At 52.1% G+C, this 14,527-nt stretch overlaps 1 protein-coding gene across 1 annotated transcript in view; it reads left to right on the top strand.

Moving 5' to 3' along the window:
* The first annotated feature begins 1,439 nt into the window (after positions 1-1,439).
* FAM83F (family with sequence similarity 83 member F) overlaps positions 1,440-14,527 on the top strand; it is a 31,189-nt gene continuing 18,101 nt past the window's right edge. The window contains exon 1 of the mRNA XM_084751536.1: positions 1,440-2,435. Coding sequence (XP_084607662.1) covers positions 1,971-2,435 — 465 coding nt within the window. The 5' untranslated portion in view covers positions 1,440-1,970. The remainder of the gene's footprint in view (positions 2,436-14,527) is intronic.

The raw sequence follows: 14,527 nt of genomic DNA, 5'->3' as shown, positions 1-14,527 counted from the left end.
TACGGATGCTTTTGCCTGCATTGACGTCTGTGCACCGCACGCACACCAGGTGCCGGCAGAGGACAGAAGAGTGTCAGATACCCTAGGGCTGGAGTTATTGACAGTTGTGTGCCAGCCACCATCTAGGTGCTGGAAATTAAACCCAGGTACTCTGGGAATGCAGCCAGGGCTCTTAACCATCTCTCCAGTGTCTGCAGACAATCTAATCACTCGTTTTCCCCAAATCTTCAGTGGGGCTCTAGGGCGTAGATCAATGAAAGAGCTCTTGCCTAATCTGCCAAAACCTTGAGTTTTATCCCAAGCACAGAGGGTGGCGAGGAGGGAGGGAGGAGGGAGAGGGAAAAAGGGAGAGAGAGAAAAAAAGAGAAACAGAGAGAGGAAGGGAAAGAGGAAGGAGGGAGGTGGACAGTGGGAGGTGTGGGGGGGGAGGTGGAGGGGGGGAGGTGTGGGGGGGAGGTGGAGGGGGGGAGGTGTGTGGGGGGGAGGTGGAGGGGGGAGGTGGAGGGGGGGAGGTGTGGGGGGGAGGTGGAGGGGGAGAGGTGTGTGGGGGAGGTGGAGGGGGGAGGTGTGTGTGGGGGGAAGGGGGAGGTGGGGGAGAAGGGGGGGGGGAGATGGGAGGGAGCCAGGGAGCGACAAAGCACCTTCGAAATGATCACTGATTCCTCCCCACACATATCCTAGATTAAAACAAGGTTCCCCAATAACCTGTGTTTCTTCACAAGAACAGAAAGAACAAAGGAGACCACACGTAGGGGAGGGACCTCCTACACCGCCGAGAGCCTAGCGGTTCCCCGCCTTAGCCTCTCCTTTCTCCGGAGATACAGAAAGGCGCTTATTTCTAGGCCTCAATTTCCTCGTTTGTGAAATGAGGGGGTTGGACTCATTTCTAAAGCTCCTTCCAGCTCCAAGTCGCTGTGCTACAAAATGAGAGAAATGTGAACCTTTGGTTGCTATGATCTGAAAATATTTTGAACGTGGAGAATCAAAATTGTACAGCAGCACACGAACAAAATAATATGATAATGACTAAGAAGATTGTATTTAATCCAATGGGAACCGGCAGATCCTCCGGTGGTGGTGTGCGCTGGTGGTGTGCGCGTGTCTGTGCTCAGCTTCCTTCCTTGAGCTCAAACATATATTTTGAATCGCTAATATAGTAATCAGGCCTCTGGCAGCCTATCAGGCCCAAACACACGCACTCACCACTTCAAATTAAAACGAGGGGCAAATTCACTGCCGCCTGCTTACATCTTTTCTGTTTGGGTGGTTCTTTTAGGAGAAAAAAAAATGTAGTGACTGTGTTGAACTGACAGCCCCTGGAGGCCTCTGATCTCAGAACTGGGGCGCGTGGGCGGGAAAACAAGGGATTTCATTACCATCTTTGTTTTCCCACACCAACTGCCCCCTATACAGTCCGCAAGATCTAGCCCAACAGCATACACATTCGGATCCTGAAGGCCAGAGGGGTCAGATTGCTAAACCCCGCCGGCGTCCGGACCGGAACAAGCGCTCTGGGCCCTGGGCGAGGGAAGATGAGGTTGAACCGGCCGGGCTGAATCCGGAGGGTGCTGGAGGCCTAAGGGGTCAAATCGCCGACCTTTCTTGCACCGATGGGTCGCAGCTGGGAGGCGGGCGTGGCTCAAAGGCCACAGGTCGCTTTGACTACTGCCCAGCTCCAAGTTCACTTCCTCTCTGGGGGTCCACACCCCAGCCGGGCTAGGTGGCCCGTTGCCGCACGGCGTCGGTGGGGCTACCGCCGAGGTTCCCGCACTCCCTGCAGAAGTGGTTGTCCCTACGCCCGACGGCCGCGCCCGCACCGGGGTCCGCGCCGATTGGCCAGCTGGCGATCGCTGGGCGGGACGGGGCGGGCCTCACGGCCAGGTGAGGCGCCCCGCCCTTCGGCCGCTCCAGGTGCAACGGTGGGGACTGCAGGGTCCAAGCCCGGGGCCCCGGGACAGGGCTAGGGCGCCATGGCCGAGTCCCAGCTGAGCTGCCTGGACGAGGCGCACGTGAACGAGAGGGTGACCGAGGTGCAGGCCGCCTTCTACTACTGCGAGCGGCGGCGGGCCGCGCTGGAGGCGCTGCTGGGTGGAGGCGAGCAGGCCTACCAAGAATGGGTCAAGAAGGAGCGGCTGCGGGACTTCCTCTCCAGCCAGGAGCGTCAAGCCCTCTGCGCCGCCTGGAGCCCCTACGAGGAGGCCGTTTCCAACATCCGTACCAAGGCCAAGGCCAAGACCCCAGCAGAGCCCACCGAGTCCCTGGCCTACTGGCCAGACCGCTCGGACACCGAAGTGCCCCCGCTGGACCTAGGGTGGACGGACTCCAGCTTCTACCGAGGCGTGAGCCGTGTCACGCTCTTCACCCACCCGCCCAAAGAAGAGAAGGCGCCGCACCTGAGGCAGGTGGTCAGACAGATGATCCAGCAGGCCCAGAAGGTAGGCCTCGGCCCTAATCCTGCACCAATGGGCCCTTCTCCCTTCCCCCCACCCCCAACCTGCTCTCACTGCCTGGCCACTCTCACCACCCAATGGGAAATGGTCCCCAGTTCGCCCTCACCTCGTAGAGCTGTGGTGAGACCTTTTGAAAGATAGATGTGAATTGTTTGTGGCAAATCACAAAATGCTGGTCTGTCTTACTGCCTTGTCCAGAAGCGTTGGTGTTATGTTTGTATACCTCTGTCACATGCATTTCCCTTGGGCAGGGTGAAGGTTGTGAGGCCCTGAGCCAAACTGGCCACCCAAAGGGCTTGATCTTGACCTATGCCCGGGGATTTACTTGGCTGTTTCTCTGTTTGATCGTGTAGTGGGGTGGTTGGTGATGACCTCCCTTACACCCTCCACACCAGGTGAGCTTTTCCTAGGAGCCTCTCTCCCCACAAAACAGGCCGGCTTTCCCATTCCCACCCTCTCCTGGGCTTGGTACTAGAGCCCACGAAGGCTCAAATGAATGAAGGAAGCTATTTTGAGCTCTAGCTGTGGCATGGCCCAATGCTGGGATGCTCCCACAAGGCACTGGGCTCAGGCGCTCAGGAAGAGGCCCATCTGCTCTGCCTGGGTGTTGAGAGAAGGTGTTTCCAAGGAGCCTGGTTAGCACACCAGTTAGACAGCTGGCTGTGGGGTAAGTGAGAGACTAATCTTCCTCTGTGCCCTTCGTACCTGGGTCGTTTCCAGATAAAATGTGGGCTACTGAAGGTAGTCAGGCTTGGCCCAATGCTTCCACTCCCTGAAGCCATGTAGTCAACCCTCCGCTGGGATGTATTAAGCAGCTCCAACTGAATATGCAACCAGAGGCTTGGGTCCACTGTTTTTACTCAGCTTCATGAGTGTAATTACAGCCATCTTTACCCTGGAGGGCAAACAGGAGAAAAGATGCTAGGAAGGGCAGTGAGGGGCTCGTCTCCCTGGGAGGTGTGACCTAGGCTGTGGCCTGATGGGTGGCCAGAGAAGTTAACTTTTCACTGTCCTTTCTTCCACCTTCCCTCTAGAATAATTGTTCTTTGTCTGACTAAGCTCTCTTTGTGTACTACACTCTGCTGAAGAAAAAAAAAGCTAAACACAAAAAGAGAGGAAACGGAAGTGGGTGGCAGTGCTGGGCAGTGGACTGTAGCTGGGGTCAAGGGTCAAGACTGATGTAATATTCTGTAATAGTCACTAAATCTTGATGTATTTCATGCCTGTGACATGTCACCCACTGTGTTAATGACATTCTCATTTGCTTTAAAAATTTGCATTTATTATTATTATTATTATTATTATTATTATTATTATTATTATTATTATTTTGTGTGTGTGTGTGTGTGTGTGTGTGTGTGTGTAGTGTGTGTATAAGTCAGAAGAAAACGTGCAGGAATCTATCTCTCCTTCCTCTCTGTGGGAGATGAGTTGTAGGTTTGGAATGGCAGAGAGAAAAAAAAACCTGGGATGGGCAATCTCTCAGAGCAGGAAGTGAGAGATTTCTTTTGCTTCAAAATGCAAAGCAGTTTGATGGTTGGGAGCTGAGCCGCTTAGTAGGCTTGTGCACAGTGCCCTCTTGTACAGTAAGGAAACTGAGGCACAGAGCAAGGCTAGCACGCAGGTTGTCAGGTTTGGGGGCAAACGCCTTTACCGCTTGCTTAAGTCTCCTCACATTCTGGCCCCTTGTTTTTCACAGCCCCTAGGTGAGACAGATGGTTCCCTTATCTTTGGAGAAGGAGAAATCAAGATGAGGGACAGTTAAGTTACATGCCATGCTTAGTACACAGCTGAGCCTGAACCCAAAGGCCAGTGCCCTTGCTCTGAGCTGCTCGCTGTACTACCCTGCCCACTGCCCTTTGGCCGTGGTGTGACGGGATTCTGCAAGGAGTTGCAATGGATCTAGTGGGCTCAACAAGCTGTGGTGTCCATCGTGTGCTCCTGTTAGAAGGCAGACTCCAGGTGCCACTGAGACTTCTGTGACAGGTCTGTCCTATAGTGTGGGGTTTTCATAACTCTTTAGATAAATATTTAACAGAACCAGTATTATATGTGTAGTTGGGCCTGATATGTATTCCCAGAATACGCACTGTCTGCCAGGCACTAGCCATAAAGATCCAAGCCTTGGACTCTGCCCTCCAAGACTTTGCTTAAGTGCTGAGACTCTGCTAGGAGGAAAAGGGAGTTTGGGGCTGAGTCTGGGAAGGCTCCCTGTAGGAGGTGGGTTGCAGGATTGGAGGGAGAGAGTGAGGAAAAAACTGGTATGGAAATCTCTCAGTTAGAGACAATCTCTCAGTTGGAGACAATCTCTCAGTTGGAGACGACTGAGCTGGACGTGAGAGATTTCTTTTGCCTCAAGATGCAAAGAAGTTGTATTGGAGGGAGCTGAGTGCTCTGTGGGTCTTGGTAGGGGTGTGGGTACCCTCTTTTACAAGTAAGGAAACTGAGGCACAGATCAGGAAACAAGTTTTCCCCAAAGGTGATTTGTGTCATTATAGAAAGACCTAGATTTCTACTCTGTAGTCCAAACACAGCTCATCCTGACCACTGCCTGGCCCTGCCGCGTGCTCATCCAAATGGTAAGCATATTTCCTTGGCAGTCAGATCAGATTCTCCTCCCTGTTCACCCCGAGGGAGGGAGATTCCCTTGTTAGGCTGAGAGATGGTTTGTGTGCTAAGAGTCCATGGCCTTGGAGGGAGGGCGGCCCACCTGGGTGCTGGGGGACACTGGCTTGTATTTCACTTAATCCTCAGAATCATCTCATGAGAAGCCACGGAAGGAACTCTTCCATTCCAGGGAAGAGAAAGGGAAACAGAAAAAGGAGCCTTCTTAGGCTTGAAAACACAAGTTTACCTTTAATCCCAGCACTCAGGAGGCAGAGACAGGTGGATCTCTGAGTTTGGGGCCAGCATGGTCTACAGAGTGAGTTCCAAGACAGCCAGAGCTATACAGAGAAACCCTGTCTCAAAAAAACCAAAACCAAAAAAACAAACAACAACAACAACAAAAAAAAAAAAAAAAGAGGAAGAGAAGGAAAGAAAGAAAACACAATTATGGTTTTGGGAGGAATGCCCACAGCAAGCACACAGGTCAGTATGGAAGTGCCCCCTGTGCATGGGAGAAAAGCCTCTGAGGACTTAAATGAACTAGCTGCTTTCTGGGCCTCTGCAAATGGCAGAAACGCTCCCCCAAGCTGAGCTGGTACCCGACATTCAAAGATCCAGCTGTGTTTGCTTGCAGGGTGGGGTTTTCTGTTGTTTTTCCACCTTGAGAGAGGTCTGCTTATTTTAGTGTCGTTAACGATTTCCTTTGTCTTCTTAAACTCCAAGCCTTTTAGAAACTCTGTCCTGTGGCACGCTAACAAGGAGGGCAAGGGCAAGCTGCCACCGCCTGGGCAGCATGCCTTACAGTAGGAACCCCTGGGAAAGCTGGGAAACCAGAGTAAGAAGAACAAGCAACCTCAGCCCATTGGGCTGGCCGGCCACTCGGAAGGTCCTGCACCCCTTTGATCATGGAGTTCTCCTGCGCGCCAGGGTGCATTTATGGAAAAGAGATGGATGAGACACGCCCCCACACTTAAGTAGCCTAATCATCTGCCAATCCATCCTTATAATTCAGTATGACAAATGCTAGAGAGAAGGAGAGACACTAGGCCCACCCCTAGGCCAGGTTGGGAAAGGCTCTTTGAAGCTGTCTGACCATCTGATCTAGCAGGTAGGGTGAGATGGCACCAAGCCTATGCCTGTCCTTATGACCGATGGCATCCGTTTGACTCCTGAATCCTGTATCCCCCCGGCCCCACATTCTAAATGTACCAGCTACTCTTCCCACTTCTCCATGAACTGTTTGGTTTCCTTGGCACTGTAAGGCAGGCCATTGTCCTCAGGTCACTGAGGAAACCTAACGTCCAAAAGAGTGAAGTAACATTTTTAGACTAAGGCCAAAGTTGATTTAGAGAGAGGCCCCAAAGCACAGGGTATGGTAGATACAGCAGCTTTGGCCAGACTTCTGGGCAGGTGGTGGGAGGCAAGGGTGAACAAGACAGCTGGGATGCAGTGCCCAAGGGATATGGCAAGGTCTTAGAGTCACCAAGAGACCTGGATTTTCAGGTGATAAGACTTTTCCCATGACCATCAGTCTCCAGCCACATTTAGCAAATGGTACCAAGTTGAGTACCTTCTCTGCACCAGGTACTGGGCTAGCCAGTGACATACAGAGAAGTAGATGTCACTCTGTCAGAAGGGAGTGGGTGTTTACTGGCTTCGGGAGATGACTGTGGTTAAGGTGCTTGCCAGGCAAGTATGAGGACCAGAGTTCAAATGCCCAGAACCCATGTAAATGCTGGGTGGCTGTGGTGGCCTCTGTGTAATTTCAACCAAAGGTAGAGAGAGATGGGTGATCCCCAGAACAAGCTGTTTAGCAAGGACCAGCGTTTGACAAGCTCGGAGTTCAATTGAGAGACCTTGCCTCAAAGAATGAAGGTGGAAGAGCTGTTAAGGATGATTCCCAACATCACGCACCCCCCCACACACACACACATGTGCTAATATACATGCACATTACATATGTGTGAAAACTGGAAAAGGGGAAAACAAAGACTTCCATAATGTTTTAAAATCTTACTGGTTTATAAAATTGTAGAGCCAGACAATATGCTTACTTGTACCTTACCCGTCACTGGTCCGGTTCCTACCTCCCTTTGTCTCATCCTCAGCAGGGCAATTGATTAGGATACTCTGAGCCCTGTGTCCCTGCTCCCCTTTTTCCTGCCTCTCAAAACAACCAGGTCCTCCCTATTGTAGCTCAGGTCGGCCTGGAATTTACTACATAGTACAAGCTGGCCTCCGACCTGCAATGAACCTTCCGCATCAGCCTCCTAAGTATAGGCATGTGCCACCGTGCCCCAGCTTGAGCTGCTCTTAGAAGCTGGTTTAAATATACGGAGCCAGAGACAGGCCCTGCACAGCCCAGGGATCTGCAGGTCCCACATACTGTCCCTCTCTCAGCTCTTCTGCCCTTCCACAACTGTCGGTTCTACATGAGCTTGCTCTCAGACACACAGGCCATTCTGGGGTCCTTGTCCTATGATGGCTGGTAGCTAGTAGCCCCGCTGCAGTTCCAGCTCCAGCCCCATAGGCCTCTGGCTCTTGCCCAGGCTTGTCTGGGCTTCCTCTGAAATCTCTGGGCACTTTGGCTGTTGGGTTCTAAGTCGGTCTTTCAGCTCAGTCACTGTTCCTGAGAGCTGGGACCTTGAGTATTGGAGACCCAGCTCCCATGACAGTGCCAGAAGCCAGGAGTTGAAGGGTCTTCTTTGTGACTGTCTCCACCCAGTCACCCTCTTCCGAGCTGCGCTCCTTTAGACAAATCTCTTCCCGCTTTAGTTTGCCGACCAAGAAAACAGATGGAACAATGCCTAGGCTTCTAGCTGCTTTAGAAAGGGAGGGGGTCAGCTGGGCGTGGTGGCGCACGCCTTTAATCCCAGCACTCGAGAGGCAGAGGCAGGAGGATGGCTGTGAGTTCGAGGCTAGCCTGGTCTACAAAGCGAGTCTAGGACAGCCAAGGCTACACAGAGAGACCCTGTCTCAAAAAAAAAAAAAAAAAAAAAAAAAAAAGAAAGAAAAAAAGAAAAGGAAGGGTTGTCCGTGGAAGCTATGGTTACCAGAAGCAGAAATGCTGACTGTCCTGATAAATAGCTGCTTCTTTCTCTGAGCAGGAGAGGGGGCTGCACTTAGAGTTGGGAGACTCAGGCCGGAGGCTCTGGCCAGCTGTGTTTCCTTTTCCTTATAGGGAGCTACTCAGTCCCCCACCCCCACCCCAGAAGCTACTCCTGGCTTCTGGCACTGTCATGGGAGCTGGGTCTCCATTACTCAAAGTCCCAGCTCCCAGGAGCTACTCAGTTCCGTTCACCTGCTGGCCTTGTTATGATAGAGGTAAGGGAAGTTGGCTGTTTGCCTATGGCACCCAAACCCTTAGGCTGGGATCCCTTTGGACTCTGCTATGAGTAGGAAGGAATAAGACGGAAAAGCATGGAAACCCCCACCCCATGCCCTTTCCTGAACTGGGAAGGGAAGGTGAGCTTGAGGATGGTCCCCTGGAAGGGCCTGACTACCTGCATGGGCTCAGCCAGCGTTTAGAAGGAGTCCCTAGACCCTTTGACTGTAGAGACCTACGGATTCCAGGGAGAGGAGTCACCGACCAGGAGTGAGCCAGGCTGCTGAGCTGATTGCAGCTTTGAAACCTTTTTATGGGGGTGGGGGTGGGGGTGTCTTTGAAACCCTACACTATGGGTTCCTGACATGTTGACAGAGGTGTCTACTCTTCCGCTAGTCCTGGAGTAGAACACAGGACGTGGGGCCTTGGTAAGCCTCTTCGTGACCTCTGGGATTTGTGGTTGTAAAGCTGGGTCTGTTAGGCAGAGATCTCAGATGGTCCAAGCCCTTGACCAGAGAAAGGCATCCAGAGCTGGGAGCCAGGGTCGGCAGAATCCTCATCCTTGCTCACGCTGCTGTCTCTTTCTTTTCCTTGCTTTACTGGTTATCCCTGGGCAACTTATCCTACTTAGCTGGGCCTCTGTTTCTGCATCTGGAATTTGGAGGGTGATTCTTGCTGCGTTGTTTACAAGATTGTGCTAAGAATCACGAGGACTGTGCCTTGAAAAGAGTGAGTAATACTGGCAGACAGAAGGATTTCTGCGAGGCAAGGTTAAAGCTGCTGAGAAAGGAGAGGGCCTGTTTCCTTTAGCTAATCCTGAGGCTCCTGGGAAGCGTGAGGTCCTAAGACTTAGAAAAGGCTGACTGAAATTCCACCCAGACTAGGGTCACGGCTGTGTCCTTGGGCAAGTGTGTGCTGTTCTTGAGAGTTGTTCTTTGGAACCATCTCTTCTTTCTGAAACTTCAGAATGTCTTTGTCATCAGTCGTCTTTGCCAGTCCGGCCCTGGAGGCTTGTGAACTGTCTTTGGAGACAGACAAGTCCATGACTGTTAGCTGCCCTGATCTGGGCTGAGTCAGGGCGAGAAGGCAGTGTTGGGGCAGGTAACACAGGCATGGGGGCGTGTGGGTAGATTTTCTATATTGTTCTCTTCGGGGCCATAGCCCCTGGACTTGTGTTTTTCCTAAAAGGCAAGGACCCTTTTAGGGATTCCCATACTAACATCCCTCTCTCTCGAACCTTCTCAGCCCTCAGGACGCTGCCTCCCTTAGGCTGGCTGCATGCCAGGCCTGCCTCCCTCATAGAGTATACAAAGCAGAGGCTGCTCTGGGGCCAGCTGCCAAATCTGAGCTGGGAGGAAGCAGGGCAGAAAACAGAGGTCTTGCAGGGCTGCCTGCCTGCTCTGGTTCCTGGCACTGACTGGCACACCCTAGTTACCCCCTCACCCCAACCCCGCACCCTCACCCACCCCTTGGTGCTCTGAGCAGCCAGCCTAAGCCAGAGCTCCCGCTTTCTCCGACTCTCCCTTTCCTTCTCTGAACTCCTTGGAGTCTGCGCTTGTTAATGATACCAAAATCTTAGCCCTGGAAGAGAGCCGATGGCTTTCTAATGATTAGCGTCTCTGGCCCAGCTTCCTGATGATCTGTACTCTCATCCTGGATACAGTTTGTAAGCTGGTCATCATTGTGCTGGGCACGTGGGAGGCTCTGGATAAGTGTTCTCTTTCTCTCTCTCATATTCTCTCTCATATTTTCTCTCTCATATTCTCTCTCTCTCTCTCTCTCTCTTTCTCTCGTGATGAGTTGGGAAGTGGTGGTGGGCTGGAGGGAGAGACCAGTACGTTTCCTTCCTGTGGCTCCTGTCCTGGGCAGGACTGTGTAAGACCTTAACTTCTCCTCCCAAGGGGTTTTCAAACTGCCCAGGCAATCCTCCTATTCACACTGTCACTCAGCGTGTCTTACTGAGAATGTATTATGTGCCAGGTACCAGAAATCAACAGATGAGTTAAATGTAAGCCTTACCTAGATCTCATGGGTGAGGCAAAAAGGAAATACTTTTCAGTACAGTGAGGAGTGGGATATGGTGTGAATAACTATTATCTTTTGGGTACTTAAGCTAGATACTTGGTTTTTGTAATGGTGAAGATCCAAGCCAGGGCTGTTTTTGGGCTGGGGAAGCATTTTATTCACCAAACTACATCTCCGGCCCCTGACAGCCCTGTGTGATACCAGTCTGGCAATCTAGCATTTTACACACCAGGGAACCGAGGGTCAGAGAGGGATGAAGTCACACCTTTGGTCATTAGTGGAGCTGATCAGTAATTGAGATGGGCCTGAGGTCTAAGCTCGCATGGGAACGCTGAGCTCCCAGGGAGCCACGGTTTCCTCCAAAATGATGGCTAAGTCAGCTGTTTGCACAGGGCAGGGCAGGCTGTGTGTGAGCTCACAATTCCCCTTCCCCAAATGTATGGCATGCATACCTTCACCCACCAGCCCCTCCCTGAGCCTACACCTCTTTTTTTTTTTCAGTTAGGCATCTCTCTGCGCGCACGCACACCCCACCTCTTTAGGGGAAGCCCTCCCAAGGCCACATCACCTGACAATGGCCTCAAATCACTCCTGCTGCTGGAAGGTTCTCAGAACCTTCCAGGCAAGCTGCCAACCTCTTGACCCACTCTGGCAGGTCCATCAGGAAACACCTGGTGAGGCGTTTCTTGAGACCTGCCTTGCTTTGCAGTGTCTAGCATAGGGCTCTGGGTATCTGGGTACAAGGACATAACCCAAACTAGTGGATGATTCAAAAACTCGTTTGTGTATCTTCATTGGATTTTTTTTTTTAGTAGCTGATTTATCTTCTAATTATGTTTGGCTTTAAGCTAATGTTAAAATGAGCTTGCATTAGATAATTTTCACTAATTAACACCAACTTAGTGCAGGGGAAGTCATCCCAGAAGCATGCCTTGGGGCAGAGGAAAGCTGGCCTAGGATCTTAAAAAGAACTGCTGGCCTTACTCCCCAGCAGGTGACGCATGCTTCTCCATGGTTGGATGAGTTGATGCTGATCATGTGTGTATATATGTCAAGAGCCAGCTTGGGTCAAGTGTCCCTTGTATGTCCCCTTCATTCAGCCTGTGTCAGTACAGATGTCACAGGGTCAGACCAGCAGGAAGTGAGCTCCAGCATGCAGCAGTGAGCCCTGCCCTGCAGGATCAGAGACAAGGCTCTGAACTGAGGCTGAGGAGTCTGGAGAGGAAGTGGCCTGCCTGGGCACAATTGGCTTCCAGTGGCTGCCAGTGCAACCAGGGAGCCTCCTGTTTAATGATGTCTAATTAGTGAGCCCAAAACAATGTAACGTGACTCCAGACAGCTGAGAAGCTGAGGCTGACAAAGCTCAGAAGTCCGGTGCAGTGGGGGCAGCCTGGCAGCCACACAGGGAACAGGACCTTGTTGAAAGCCTGGCTTTGGTTCTGCCTTCTTGGTGGGCAGAATTCAGGTCCAAACCACATCATCCGCTCCGGGGGGAATCCTCTGTGTGGAGGCACCTGCTTAGCACATTTGCTGTGTGCACATTGGAGCCCCCAGCATGGGCCTAGCAGGCCTGAGCATAGGCATGAGCTGACATGCATCCTAGGGAGGCTGCGTTCTGCACTGGACACTAGGGACAGAGAATGATCCTGAAACAGCCTCTATAAGGGCGAAACTGAGACCCAGACGGAGATAGAGCAGTACTACCACCACACGGACAGGGTGCTGATAGCGGGAGTTGAGGTGTAAGGCCCCTAGCCTGCTCAAGTGTTTGGAGAGCAGAATCATCCCTGTGAACTCATTGTCAGGGGGAAAGCAGAAGAATAAGTTTCGGGTCCAGGGAAGGTGGCACACCTTCAGCCGGTCTGAGGGGCTGCGGCTTCTGTAGGCAGTTGGGAGCCATGGAGTATTTGGGTAGAGGCAGTGCCTACCTAGGTTATGTTATGGGAGCCATATGCACGAGGGGGAGCTGTATCCAGTTAGTCAACGCTGAGAACTACTTGTGCCAGACCCCATCAAGGAGGAAAGATAGGGGGATGCCCTTTGGGGGCATTTCTGTCCAGATATTATTGCATCTATTTTCTCATGACCACAAAATTGCCACATTTTCCAGATTGACATCAGAGAAATCAAGCCGCTTATCTCCGTCTCACAGCCATTGTGGAACTCCCAATTCCAAAGTCTGACTATACTTTGGGACTGTGGAGATTTAAGCCAGGGTGGAAGGAAGCAAAAGAGATTGTGGTTTGGGTCGTAGAGTGTTTGTTCTTTTATGAGGTCCTGCAGCTTGAGTCCCTCCTTCCTGTAGCTCTCTGGCTCTGCTTTACCACTTTTATAGCTGCCTGCCCGAGGTTAAATAAACTGGAAGCTTATAGTGTCAAAACTACTCACATCCTGATGGGGCCTGTTGCAGCACTGATGACAAAGGTGCATCCTTGTCATGGACCCAGCACGCTTTCCACTTCCAGGAGAATCATTTCCATGTGCTGGAAGTTTCCTAAACTGTGTGCAGTGAGCTCAGCAGGCTCTGGGCACGCACACACTCATGCGCGTGTGCCGTACACACACCAGAAAAGCCCTGTGGAGATGTCCCCTTCCCCTGTGATAACGAGTAAATGGCCCAAAGCCACACAGCAGAAAGGCTTCCTGCCTTCATGTTGCATGTTCTCATCTGAACACCTCGATGAGACTCAAGGTGATCAGCCCACCTGGGGGAGGGGAGGAGCGCTGACCCCGTGCATTTCCACCTTTCCCAAGACCCAGGTATCAGAATCTTCGGCCATGGAACCCACATTCTGAACTGCCCCCCATGCCCTGTCCCTGGCATGGCTCCCTCTTGATTGTTTTTTGTTTCGGTCCCCCCCCCCCTTCTTCCTTTGGTTTTGGTTCTTTTGGTTTGGTTTAGGTTTAGTTTTTCGAGACAGGGTGTCTCTGTGTAGCCCTGGCTGTCCTGGAATCACTTTGGAGACCAGGCTGGCTTTGAACTCACAGTGATCCACCTGCATCTGCATCCTCAATGCTGAGATTAAAGGCGTGTGCCACTGAGCCCAGTGTCTCTCTCTGAATAACTGAATAACTGAGTACTGGCCCTGCAAACCTTGACCTCTTGGGGGATTCCACAGTCGGAAGTACCTGAGCACAGGCTGCTTTGATCAGACCCAGCCAGCCTGGCCCTCAGCAGTGAGAAGGGAGGGGCTGCCCTCTGAACCCCGGCAAACCAACCTCCCATCCCTTGTAGAATAACCAGATTGGTGGCTCTTCTGGGAGGCAGCAGCTGGACCTGTTTGCCCAGCTTCTGCCCTTCTTAACCAGAAGGCTAAAGGTGTGAGGAGTTAGCCTGATAGCAAGTGAATTTAATGATTTCCCCCAGCTGCACAGGTGATCTTGGAATTTTACAGTCTTTACCTTTCCCAAACCTCACAACAGCCCTGCAAGGCCGACATGTGGGCTGAAAGTTGGGCCCCAGTCTCCAACAGGGTGCTAGTGCCATAGCACCCCCTCCTCTTTCCCCCTCCCCCACCAAGACACATGGCTTTCACCAGCATTCATCTGAGGTCGGAAGGCTGGTCCCGTGGCCTTTGGTTTTCCCTCCACAGAGAAGTGGCGGAGATTGTGATATTACGTGCACCTGCAGCCATGCTTGCCCATGGAGACATTAGTTTGTCTTATGTGAGCTGGGGAAGGATGTGGAGAGACTGTGTTGTCTTTCTCTACCCACAGTCTCCACTGGCATCCTGGTTTTGTGTTCCCTCAGGTGGCCTAGGAATCTGTAGCGGGTTATGTCCATAGTGGCTGGGGGGTAACAACGCCTGACGCAGGGAAGCCCAGGCCTGCAGTACAGAACCCTGAACTTTAGTCCCAGCCGTGCTAGGACCCCACTGGATGACTTAAACACTGGGACTGGCCTAATTGCTATCTGAGTCTCTCTGAGAGATTCTTGAGTTTGAAATAGTTCTGAACGTAGGGGGCCGAGCACAATGGCACCCTGCGTATGGACGTGGTCAGGCGGCTTTGTGTGGGCCGCCATGCAGATGGCTCTCTGCTCTCTGACCTTGCGCTCTATCAGGGAGGAGGCTGCCTTTTGTAGTTGCACAAAGGCGCTTGTTTGGTATGCTGGGGAAGG

Source organism: Acomys minous (genome assembly GCF_964271855.1).
Source record: "Acomys minous genome assembly, chromosome: 12".
Taxonomy (NCBI): domain Eukaryota; kingdom Metazoa; phylum Chordata; class Mammalia; order Rodentia; family Muridae; genus Acomys; species Acomys minous.
Note: the sequence above shows the minus strand (reverse complement) of the source record. Positions and strands in the feature narration are given on the sequence as shown.